This window comes from Myotis davidii, unplaced genomic scaffold, assembly GCF_000327345.1.
Source record: "Myotis davidii unplaced genomic scaffold, ASM32734v1 scaffold399, whole genome shotgun sequence".
Classification (NCBI taxonomy): domain Eukaryota; kingdom Metazoa; phylum Chordata; class Mammalia; order Chiroptera; family Vespertilionidae; genus Myotis; species Myotis davidii.
In genome coordinates this window covers 4,979,425-4,992,256 of record NW_006292094.1, presented here as the reverse complement: position 1 = coordinate 4,992,256, position 12,832 = coordinate 4,979,425, and the positions used below count along the sequence as shown (strand labels likewise).

The window sequence follows — 12,832 nt, the reverse complement described above, 5'->3', positions numbered from 1 at the left end:
AGTGTATCTTTCCCATCTTGAAATACAAGAGGGTTTTTTCTTTCTGGAATGGACAGAACTCTGAAATCTCCTTTCACCACTAAATGCAGAGTAGGGCAAAACAAACACCCCAAGGAGATAAACAACCAGTGCAGCTGAGAAGGGGCTGAGAAGGGGCCATGTCCCTGGAAAGCTTTTGGGAAATCTTACTTTCTTGGGGTCATCTCACATAAAAGTGCATGTGCCAGTCCTTAAGCTGGGGTGGGGACACTGATTTCTGTCAACGGCCATTTGGATATTTATAACAGCATTCTGGGCTATATAAAATTATCCACTTAACAGTTAGCCTGCTATATTTGGTCAAACATTTCATTAACTCACCCCTAATACCTTGGCAGGGCTAGACCAAATGATTTTTCGGGTCTTATGCAGCCCGTGGCCAGATGTTCCCCACCCCTGTCTTAAAACGAGCCATTTGAACTGGCCTCCCTGGCACCGGGCCTCTGAAGTGAAGCCAGCAGACTCTGCTGCCCCGGAGTGCGAGTGGGGACTCAGGGAGCTGGAAACCTCAGGTGCAGGCTGGGCCCCATCGGAGGCGGGAGGACTTGCTGGCTCATGGCAACTGAGCTTCCTATCACCCCTGACTGGGTGCTGTTTTTTGTCATTTCGATCGTGGAACAAACACTTCTGATTTCCCTGCCCAACACGTTTTCTTAGGAAGCCACCGAGTTACTTGTATACATATTATGACGCCCCATAGACTTTTCTCCTGTCACAAAAAGCCCATGGTTTTGATCCTCAGACACATTAACCTCACGAGCGAGAACGCAGGGCACACTGGGCCTACCCCACCGGTTTGGCACAGTGGATAGAGCGTCGGCCTGCGGACTGAAGGGTCCCGGGTTCGATTCCGATCAAGGGCATGTACCTTGGTTGCAGGCACATCCCCAGAAGGAGGTGTGCAGGAGGCAGCTGATCCATGTTTCTCTCTCATCAATGTTTCTAACTCTCTATCCCTCTCCCTTCCTCCCTGTAAAAAATCATATATCTATATATATATATAAAGCCCGAGGCTCCCCCCCAGAGGCTCTCTGCTCGGCCCTCTGTGTGTGCCGCTCCCGTCCTCACGCTGGCTCTCCAAGTGCCTTCCAGGCCTCACAGGGCTGCCGGGCCTCTACCCAGGAGCAGCGGGCTCCGAGGCTGTGGTGAGGAGTGAAACCAGAGCCAGGGCAGAGCCTGGCGCTCCTTCTGGGCTGATAGCCCCAGGGGTGGCTGGTCACTTCTGGACTCTGCAGGCAGCCAGAGGCCGCTGGCCCTGGGAGTGAGCCATTAGGGCCCCTCCATTTGTTCTGCCCTCAATAGGGTTGGTGGATAAACGGAACCTGCTTGAAACCTGCGCTCCCCTTCATCCTCCCTGGCGAGAGGGACAGTTGTCTGTACTCACTGTGCTGGAAACCCCAACAGCCCTGGTGAATGGCCACCAAGGGTGACACCCCCCACCCAGTACAAGTCTCCCTGGCCTTGGCTCGGGCTTTAAGACAGACCCATAGGTCTGGGTGAGCCTCCTCTCTGCCTCTCTTCTGGCCTCCTAACCTCAGTGAACACTTTCTAACAGGTCCACAGAGCGCTCCTGTAAGCACGGCTGGGCTGAGATGGGAGGGAAGACGCTGGTGAGCGATCAGTGTCCCTAGATGGGTGGCTCTCAAAACACCAGGTGGAGTCGCAGTGAGCCACGCGTGCCACTCTGAGAACTGTGACGGGAACACGTGCAGCACCCACAGTGGGCCACGCACGGGAAGAGCAGCAGAGCAGAATGGGACATGGAATCTCACCGGCCAGCAGATCTGGAGGATGCTTTATTCATTTACTTAAATACTCGTATTGATGTCAGAGAGGAAGGGAGAGAGAGAGAGAGACAGAAACATCGATGAGAATCACTAATGGGCTGCCTCCGGCACACCCCTTACTAGGGAACGAGCCTGCAATCTGGGCATGTGCCCTTGATGGGAATTGAACCCAGGACCCTTCAGTCCCCAGGCTGAGGCTCTATCCACTGAGCCAAACCAGCTAGGGCTGGAGGACACTTTAAATAAAGAACCAAGCGGGTTGCATCTTAAGAGGGAGAAGAATTTATTTCCTTCCTTTCCCTGAATTCCTGAGCTCAGCAGGATGCAGAAAGGCTGGCCTGACACGGAGGCTCTGGCGCGCCCGCTTCACGGGAGGTGGGTGGGAGCCAGGCCTGGCGGGAGCATGAGGTGGACGCGGGCTCGGCCTCGCCAAGTAACCACTCGGCATGCAGCGCCGGCAGGAAGTAAGGCAGAACTCACCACAGGTTCTAATTAAGAAAATACTGCCACAAACCCCAACTCCTTAACTTGTCTTTCAACAAGCCTGCGGCTCAGCCAGGCGCAGGGTCTGGACAGGAGAGCATGAGCGGAGAGAGAACACTTACCACTCGGGAATGAGCACCGACCGCCAGCCACAGGTTGAAAGTACCTAAAACCGACACTCAGCCCGGGCACACGGCTGTCTTGTCAAAGCTGGGAACAGTCCTGAGCCTATGTTTTCGTCAGCATTTCTGTCACCAGGGCTGGCTGCCTGCCTGCCAGCTGTCCAGCCTCCTGTGACCAGGGAGTGAAGATGGGCGACTTTCCTTCTTCATTTGACTTTTTCTCCCCTTAGAAAGGTGACTGGGAATTGCAAGGCAACTACTGCTTCCCGCTTGCGATATTGGGGGTTGGGATCCAGGTCATGTGTGGCCACAGCTGTTGTTAATAAACTTGCAATGATTTCATAAAAGGCTTCCAAAGAGCCGAGGATTTAGTTTCAAATTATTCCCAGATCGACTGCAGATCGCTGAGCAACAGCAGAGTCTTACCCCCCCTCCCCCCAGCTGTCCCCCTGCAACAGGAAATTGCGGGGGGGGGAGGGTGACGCGCAGCCTGGAGGGGCACACGCTGTGCAGCTGGGGTCTGGACCGTGCTGGGGAGAAGCAAAGGCGGAGGCTCTGGGCTGCCTTCTGCAGTCTCTCCTGGGGCGAGGCCCAGCACCACACACCGTTCTGTCCAGAGCTCCCCAGGGCGCTGAGGCAGCCTGCAGTGTGGCCATAGTGTGCCTCCTCTCAGGGTCTCAGGGTTAAGTGCTCAGCCCGGGGCCTGCTGGCATTTGCTAAAGACAACACATCCCCACCCGCCATGCTTACTGACTGAGCCGTGCTGTGTCCTCCTGAGGAAAGTCCTCCAGTGACATCCGGATGCCATCAGGGACACTCAATTTGGAGCTGCCAAGCCCCCTTTCTACCACCTGCAACTTGCTCAACGGGGAAGGGGTCCCGTGAGGGTCCCCCATGTGGAGGCCCACTCAGTTCACTGGGCTCAGGGACCCCGTGGGCACCCTGCTTGGAGAGCATCTTTACTTGGGACTTTGCTCCAGGACATGGGGGCTTTCAGAGGGGAAGGAGCCGACATCTGGTCCAAGACCTGGACTTGCATCCGGTTTTCCCAAGTGACCTGAATGTCATTTTCTTCATCTGTATAACAGGAAAGTGGCCCTGCCCCCAGTTGTAAAGGCAACAATGGTATTTAAAACTGTGACTAGAAATAAAATGCTATGGCCAAGTGTGGGAGCTGGGGGATGGGGTAACATGAGGGCTCACTTGATTCTTTTTCCTTTTATAGAAGGTAAATTTAAAAAGTTAAGAAAGCCTGGCTAGAGTGGCTCAGTTGGCTGAGTGTTGTCCTGTGCACGAAAGGTTGCTAGTTCGATTCCCAGTCAGGGCACATACCTGGGTTGGGGGTTAAATTCCTGGTTGGGGCACATACAGAGGGCAACCTATTGATGTTTCTTTCTCTCTCTTCCTCTCTCTAAGCATTTCCTTGGGTGAGGATTAAAAAAAAAAAAGTGAAGGAAAAAAAAATGCCGAGGCCAGAAATTAGTTACCAACCTCAGGTCTGGAATATCTTCCTCCAGGGTGGGTTCCCACCTTTTCCTCATCAGCCCCCCCGAAGCACTCTTCTGCCCCTCACTGCTGCAACAGTGCTTCCTTCCTGGGCCACTGCAGCCAGGTCTCCAAGCTGCCGGGCCTCCATATCAATGACCGGGGATAGACACCCCTACTCCGACCTGTTACCGACCAGTCTCCAGCAAGTTTATCCATTTGTAAAAGTGGGATGACATGTCTGCCTTAGGGAACGGCTACAGAATTAAATATATGAACGCATATGGCAGTCACGTCCAATCCACTGCAGACTTGGGAAAGGTAAGTAGGTTTCCTCACCAATAGCCTGGAGATAACGGCACCAAAATGCAAACTGGCTGCAAAAGCCTTGGGTTTTATTTGAACTGAACATGCTTTACACGCCTACATTCAGAAAACAAAGTTGTAGAAAACAATTCTGTGCAGTTTCTGGTAGCCAAAACCCATGATCAATACCGACTTTGTTTTGTATTAAGGAATTATGCCAAACTGGTAGGGTCCAGGCTGCCAGGTGACTTCTGAACACAAACTCCCGCAGTGAGGCAGGAAGCGTGCGCCCCGCCACTCACGCAGCCACACTCGGCCAAGAGAGGAGTCAGCATATTTGGATCCAGTCAAGTCCCGGGAGAACCCTCCCCCAATGCAAATGTTTGTTCACTTGTGTGTTGGGATTTCGCTTTGCATTCTGGCCCCTAAACCAGAGAACTGTGGTTTGCTGTGACTATGTTTGCTACTGTTTTTTTCTTTCTAAAATGACATCTTGTTTTTGTAAGACTCTTGGTGAATGTTTGGTTTATTTTAGATAACTAACAGAAAGAGAACCTTACCCTTCACCATGTTAGCTCTCCAATATGAAGTTAGTTTGGGTTCCCAAGCAATCGCTGGTCATTAAGGATGAAAGCTCCACTTCTCGCCAACGCACGGACCGCTCCCCACTGACAAATGAGACTCTTCCCGGCCCTGTGGGCTCATTAGGCGGAAAGCAGGCTCTGCCGACAGGGCCTGTTTGTTTCCCTGAACTGCTGAATGGCGTTGTGTTCTCAGAAGCCACAACAGATGCCGGGCTGGAATTCCATCGGTCTCCTGGCGAGAATTAAGGAAACGGCTGATCCCAGTTTTGATGGGAACGGGACACGAAGAACAAAATCTCTGGCTGTGGCTACCAGAGGAAACCGAAGGGGTTTGTAGGTGCCCAACCTTCCGTCCCAGCTTATTTTAAGCAAATCCAGAACCTTTCTCAGAGTAGAAGACAACTCCACAAGAAAACAAGGGGGCAGCCGCATGCTATGGCACCCAAACAAGGTAACAGAACAGGAGAAACCTTTATCACTGATTTCACGCGTGGGAAGAAAGTAGGTGGCAGGAGAGGGACTAAGAACCGGGAGGAGGAGGAGAAAGAAAACCAGCACTAAGAATAGGCCAGCCTGCCGGCATCCTCCCTCGTGGTCCTCCCACTCTGCACTTTGTTTCTAGAGACAATATGGGGCGGGGGAGGAGTACTTCTCAGGAGCCACAGCTGAAGAAAAAGGATCATTTCCCCACCTCATTCCTAGAGATGCTCGGCCCCCGTGGCTACTTGGATGGGGCAGAGGAGGGAGTCAGCAGAATGGCCATGACCTGAGGTTCTGTCCCCAGAGCAGCATGGCTCACCTTGCCCAGTGCTCCCTGCACCGCCCCTCCCGCCACACACCGACCACAGGACGGCTCCTCTCTTTACTAAACCTCCCCTTTCGTTCATGGTTTGTCCTCAGCGATGGGGAGGGCGGGGGGTACTAATCGGCCTTATGGGGTCACAGGGCTGTGGGATAAGAGCAATTCCTGGGGCCTCGCCCCAACGTCTGACCAGTGAGGAGGTTGTTCCTCACACTCAGGTGCCTGGTCTCCAGAGGACTCACTGCTTTTCCAAGTTGGTGGCTCCATGGCCCGCAGCCCGGTCGGCTGTGCTTTCACGGAGGCCTGTTATCCCGACACCTTTTGTCAGGCACATCCAAGCTGCTCTGCACCAGGGCAAAGACCTTTTCTTTGGCTTATAAAATACTGGCTCGAACTGTGTATTTAAAAAAATTATTTTTGTTAATCCTCACCCAAGGATATATTTTTTCTCACTGATTTTTAGAGAGAGTGGAAGGGAGGAGGAGAGACTGAGAGAAAGAAACATTGATGTGAGAGAGACATCGACCGGTTGCCTCCTGCATGAGCCCAACCAGGGCCAGGGATAGAGCCTGCAATCGAGGTACGTATCCTTGATCAGAACAGAACCTGCAACCTTTTGGTCCGAAGGCCGATGCTCTAACCACTGAGAAAAACTGGCCAGGGCTTATAAGTCTTTCTTCTTTTATTTTATTTTAAAAAATTGATTTGAGAGAGTTAGGGAGAGAAACATTGATGTGAGAGAGAAATATCTATCAGTTGCATCCTGCACCTACTCTGACCAGGCATTGAATCCGCAACCTAGGTATGTGCCCTGACCGGGAATTGAACCTGCCACCTCCTGGTACACAGGATGATGCTCCAACCAACTGAGCCACACCAGTCGTGCTGAACTGTATATTAAAAAAAAATGTTTCTTATTGATTTAGAGACAGAGGGAGAGACTGAAACATTACTTGGTTGCCTCCAGTCCATGCCCTGAAAGGGGATTGAACCCTCAACCCAGCTTTATGCCCTGACTAGGAATCAAAGTGGAGACCCTTTGGTGCATGGGACAACACTCAAGCAACTGAGCCACATGGCCAGGGCTGGACTGTGTTTTAAAGATCCTTGGATTAATAACCCAATCTTTGCCCTGGCCGGTTTGGCTCAGTGGATAGAGCGTCGGCCTGCGGACTCAAGGGTCCCAGGTTCGATTCCGATCAAGGGCATGTACCTTGGTTGCAGGCACATCCCCAGTAGGGGGTGTGCAGGAGGCAGCTGATAGATGTTTCTCTCTCATCGATGTTTCTAACGCTCTATCCCTCTCCCTTCCTCTCTATAAAAAATCAATAAAGTATATTTAAAAAAAAAATAACCCAATCTTTAAAAATTGGGAGAGTTCACATTAAAATACTTATTTCTAGCCTCTTTGGAAAATTTGCAGCCATGGTAACTGAATATAATCTCATCTGGCAACAAGCTGTGGGAGCTGAGTAGCAGCCCACACCTTCTCCTGTTTGCTGCAGTCCCTACCACACCCTACTGTCCCCTAGACCTGGCCTATTCAATGCTCACCAATCACTTATATTACTACTCGCCCTTGTGGTAACATGGGTCGTGACCCCCAGCTGCATGCTGTTTTGTATTTTATGTGTAAATCTTCCCATGCTCACCCCCCCAATGTTTTAAAATAGATAAATAGCATTGCTTTTTATAGCTGTATACTATACTAATGTGAGCATCCGACCCCTGGGCTGTCCACCACTGTTACATGAGGGAGAAATAGACCTTTATCTTGTAGAAGCCACTGCTATTTTGGGGCTTTCTGATATTCACAGACAAATTAATCCTTATTTTAAAATAGGAATTTTTACTGATTTCTTAAAAAAGAATAAAAAAAATATATATATAATCACTGATTTCAGAGAGGAAGGGGGAGAGGGAGAGCGGGAGAGAAGGAGGGGGAGAGAGAGAGAGAGAAAGAGAGAGAGAGAGAGAGAGAGTGATAGAGAGAGAGAGAGAGATGATGAGGGAGGATCATTGACTGGCTGCCTCCTGCACACTCCACACTGGGGAAGGAGCCCACAACCCAGACATGTGCCCTGACAAGGAATCAAACCAAGACCTCCTGGTTCATAGGTCGATGCTCAACCACTGAGCCACGCCAGCCGGGCTTTACTGATTTCTTACTGAGTCACATTACTCTTTAGATATTAACATATTAAATTACCTATATCACATATATGTTACAATTTCCCTTGTTTCTCAATCCACATGATAGCCAGTGTGACCTTGAAAACTTAAATCAGGCCAAGTCACTCCTCCTACATAAGTCCGGCAATAGCACCCACCACACTCGGTGAGACCCATCCACAGTCTGGTTCCTTTGCCCACCTCTCTTACGTTCCTTCCTTAGCTCACCACCTGCAAGCCACACTGGCTACTTTTGTCCCCAAAAAGGCTCAATTTGTTTTATTTCCTTGGCTCGCCTTGCTGCTTTTCCTCCTCCCCACACAGGTCTCCCAGATCACTCTGTGTTTGGCCGCCCCCTCCAGCTCCTGTCCTTCCCTATCACGGTACTCTCATTATTCCTACACAGCACCCACTACGTGAAGGATTCTTGTTTTAGGCTGTAAACTTCACGAGGGCGAGGCTTTTCTGTCAAACTAGTCCTGGCAACACTGAATAGTTAAGAATGAATCTATCATTTTCCTAGTAAATTGAAATGGTATTTTTTTCACATTAAACTCGTATGGGTCTATTTCTGGTGTCTATTTTGTTCCTTTGATCTCGCTGCCTATTCTTTTATCAGCCTATATGGTTTTTTGGTTTTTTTTAAAGTATATTTTTATTGATTTCAGAGAGGAAGGGAGAGGGAGAGAGAGAGAGAAATATCAATGAGGAGAGAGATTGGCTGCCTCCTGCACGCCCCCTACTGGGGATCCTGCCACAGCCTGGGCCTGCGCCTCTGACCAGAATTGAACCTGGGACCCACTTCCGTCTACAGGACGCTCTATCCACTGAGCCAAACCAACCAAGGCAGCCTATATGGTTTTAATTAGTTTAGCTTAATAGTAAAAATTAGTCTTATTTTCAAAATGATAGGTAATTTTTCAGGGAAAAGTCCTACTGAATTTAAATGGGAATTGCAGTGAACTTCTAGATGACTTTGGAGAGAACTAATTTCTCTATAAATACCAAGTCTCCTATTTGAGGGCCAAGATGCGTCTCCATCATCCAGGTCATCTTCACTTGTCTCAGGTGAAAGCGGAGGAGTGACTGGCTGACACTGGGCATCCCCATGGGCCTTGGTGCCCTTCCTCAGGCTTTTCATTTGCCCAGCCAGCAGGTCCTCACTGTTCGGCTGAATCACTTCTTGGTAGAACAAGCCTTCTCACATGTCACACTGCTGTCCTTATAGATCAACTTACAAAGGACTGTGATAGTTTCAAATTTAAAACTATTTTAAGAACAACTGATATTTCTAATATAAAACTATTTAAGAACAGAGCACATTTGTCCATATGTTCAAATCTCTTTCTTGTCCTTCGATACGGTTTTCCTTGCATTTCTAACTAAAGTTTATTTCTAGGGTATTTGATGATTTATATTGCTGCCGAGTGGCGTTCTGTGTACTTATTTTGTATCTAGCCATCTGCTGCTTCTATAGCCTTCACGTTGATTATTTCGTCTTTTCTCGGGTCTAACATGGTGGATCTGCTTTTCTTCTTTACACATCAAAGTGCTTACAACAGAGTCTGACACATGTGGGTGCCCAATAAACATTAGCAATTATCTTCTCCAATACCTGTACCTTTTTAAAAATTCTCTTAGCTAGTTGTACTGACTAGCAGTTCCAGAATAAAATAGTGATAGTCTTACATTTGACTTTTTGGGAACATGTCTATGTATTTCATTATTAAATACATGCTAATATTGACTGCTTTGAACTATGGACTTTAAAAAAATAATATTAAGTAAAGCATCCTTCTAACACTATTTTTTAAAGCTTAAAATCAAGACTGGCTATCTGATTTTAATTCAATGTCTTTACCATCTAAAGCTATTATACAGTGAATTTTATTAAGAGGTCATAAAATATTGAACCATCTTGCATTTCTGGAACAATCTTACTTGGTCATGGTTTTTATTTGCTGGTATTTTATTTAGAGAATTGAAAACCTATAGTCATATGTAGAACTGATCTGTAGTTTTCTTTTTGGGGGTTATCTCTGTCACGTGTTGGTATCAGCATTATGCAGGTTTTATTCAAATATTATGTAAAACTTTCCTTACTTTTTTATGCTCTGAAGCATTTCAGATGGCATAAAGAATTTTATTCTCTAAAGGTTTGAAAAGTTTGCTCATAAACTGGTTGGGCATGCTGGTTTCTGAGGAGTAGCTTTTTTAAAAAAATATATTTTATTGATTTTTTACAGAGAGGAAGGGAGAGAGATAGTTAGAAACATCGATGAGAGAGAAACATCGATCAGCTGCGGCCGATGCTCTACCCACTGAGCCAAACCGGTTACGGCAGGAGTAGCTTTTTTATTACTCAAGTTTTTCCTGTGGTTATTGGTCTATATATTTCCTATCTTTTCACAGGTCACAACATGTCATGATACATCACCTTACTTCATTATATTATCTTACTGATATTCCCCCTACAGTGCAATAGGCAGCCAGGCATTCACTTACAGTGGGGTCGGTCCAGAGAGAACATCTCGAACACTCCTGGCAGGGGGCTCCTGGAGAGCGAGGATGCTGGCAGAAATGGTCATACCCATTGATGGATACTCGACAGAGGTAGCACATTTGGGCTCCGCAGCGGCAAGACATGCGGTTGCAGCCTTCGGATTTGATGAGGCCCGTCCCACATTTATGGCATTTTCTAATGCGAGCAGCAGTCATTTTCTCTTCACTGAAAACAAAAACAAAAACACATGATTGGAGACAGCAGGGAAGACGAAGAAGAGAGAAAAATATGGCTATTCTGTATGATTGCCTAGCCCTTTTGGTGACATTCAAAGAGTCTATGTTTTGGACCTGAGAACTGGGTTCTGTGGATGAGTTGTTAACCTTCAGTAAATTACTCAACTGGAGACTCAGTTTCCTCATTTTTAAAATTGGGAAAACACAGCTTTCTCATAGTGTTTTGAGGGTTACAGGCAAAATACAAAGTACCCTGGCACAGTGCCTGGCACAAAGCACTTAGAAAATGACAATCTATTTGTTATAGGAGTCTCTGTAGGCTTGAAATGGAGAGAAAATATTCAGGGTTTTCTGAAATATTGTGTTTTATATATACAGAGCTGGGTAATGGAAAGCCAGTAAGACTAAATCTTAGTTATATTCACACCTTGGACTTTTAAATATTTGGCACAGGGGTGGGGTAGACACAGTTGGGAGTGATCCAATAATAGCCAATGGAATCCCATATTTCCAGACTCCCTGGCAGCGAGGGATGGGCACACATGTGACTCAATGGGAAGGAAGCCTGTGGGCTACAAGTTTCCAGAAGCATTTCAGCTGATGTGGAAGGGCAGGTGACTAGGGTCAAAACGACAGCGTGGCTCTTTGTCATGAGCCGCCACTACTGAACTAGTTACTTCCACGATGCTCTGTTCATCACACTGGCTACCATGGCCTATAATCTTTATGTGTCTGTCTTCCTCTAAGTTGAGTTCCCTGAAGGTAGAGAGCAGAGGCTGGGCTGTCATTACCAGTATGATCTTGACAGGAAGGTGTTAAAACGCTTCCTGGGACTAGGGAAGAGCATGGAGGACCCACCAAGTGGACAGCCCTGCAGATGGGACGCCCCCACTGCTCCAAGCACCATAATGACTAACTACCTGGGGATGGGTTCTGATTTGCGCCTCTCTCCTAAGGCTGAGAAAACGCAGCCTTCGTCCTCCACTCCTCCAGGTTTCCTGCTACGTCAGAGTAGCCACGGGAGCCAGGGCAGGCAGGGGTTTTCATTACTTATATTTATAAGATGGCTGTGGTAGCATGCTCCTGAGAAGCCAGACCATTCTTTAAAAATAGAAAAATGCGTTAGGAAATTGGCTGCTATTCATTTAGGTCTAATTTCTGAATGACCCAAAAGGAAGGAAGTCAGAACTCTGGCTTGAAAAGAATTTAAACCCAGTTCAAGTTACAGAAAAAACGAGTTCTAAGTTTTGCTGAATAGGAGACATTGTCAAGAAGACAAAGTTTAAATACAGTGCATTTATTATTGTCAACTAAATAATATAGTACACATGTTCATTATTTCTGTTACTGAGCAACTGTGAGGACACCTGTCAATGCTTCATGTTAAGGCTTACAAGGTTCTAGTGAAAAAATTTCCAATTTGAAATGCTGTGACCAAAACACATTTGAAATTTTCTAAAGCACAGACTTCCTGCGTCAGAGCACCCTGAAGACGGAGGTGTGGCTTTCAGCCACCACACTCTGGTCGCCTGGGGCTGGCTGACTTATTCCCTGGGGAGCTAGTAGGCTGTAGTGTGGGACAGCAGTGACTGAAAAGAACCAAGGTTATACAGTCCTTCCTGAAGGTTTGGAAAGAGGGCGTGTTTGCTTACTCTGTTGCACCACACTGTCAGCCACCAATGTGACATAACAGTGGGTGTGGTGAGGGACAAAAGGCACTTGAAGTGGACAAGGAATATGCACAAGTTGAATGCAACTCAACACTGCATGAATAGCCATTCGAGCGAGTCCTTTGCTTTTGCAGAAGAACAGTAGTAGGTAGGGCCAAAATGGCCTTGTACCAAGAAGGATTGCCATCTGGGACTGGTGACCACCTGCCCAGCAATAAAAATGCAACTGGAACTGGGGTAAATCAATGAGTTCTGGGAGGAAGGTGATTTGGCAACTAGATTCTAAACGAGACAGGAAACAGCCCCACAGGATGTGTTGCTGTTCAGAACAGGAAGAGACTGAGTTGCAGCTGTGTCTGCTGACCTCATGCTCAAACAGGAAGGCTCGCTCCCTCTTCCACATAACCAGCAGAAACCCTACGATTCCATGCCTCTTTTCTCACCCTTTTTTTTTATTATTAAATCTTTATTGTTCAGATTATTACAGTTGTTCCTCTTTTTTCCCCCATAGCTCCCCTCCACCCGGTTCCCACCCCACCATCTTCCCTTACCCCCCCCCACACACACTGTCATCATCTTAAAGTGTATGATTTTTGTCCAGACTCTTCCCGCACCCTCCACACCCCTTTCCTCCCCGAGAATT

The 12,832-nt window shown here is 47.8% G+C and overlaps 1 protein-coding gene and 1 long non-coding RNA gene across 5 annotated transcripts in view; one reads left to right on the top strand and one right to left on the bottom strand.

The window, feature by feature from the left end:
* Window positions 1-12,832, bottom strand: part of RNF216 (ring finger protein 216) — a 123,719-nt gene that overhangs the window by 6,967 nt on the left and 103,920 nt on the right. For all 4 annotated transcript variants that reach the window (XM_015565124.1, XM_006765437.2, XM_006765439.2 and 1 more), the window contains one exon: window positions 10,286-10,508. In XM_015565124.1, coding sequence (XP_015420610.1) covers window positions 10,286-10,508 — 223 coding nt within the window. The remainder of the gene's footprint in view (window positions 1-10,285; window positions 10,509-12,832) is intronic.
* The window catches only part of LOC107183354, an 18,935-nt gene continuing 12,204 nt past the window's right edge, over window positions 6,102-12,832 (top strand). The window contains exon 1 of the long non-coding RNA XR_001514142.1: window positions 6,102-6,117. This is a non-coding gene — a long non-coding RNA (uncharacterized LOC107183354). The remainder of the gene's footprint in view (window positions 6,118-12,832) is intronic.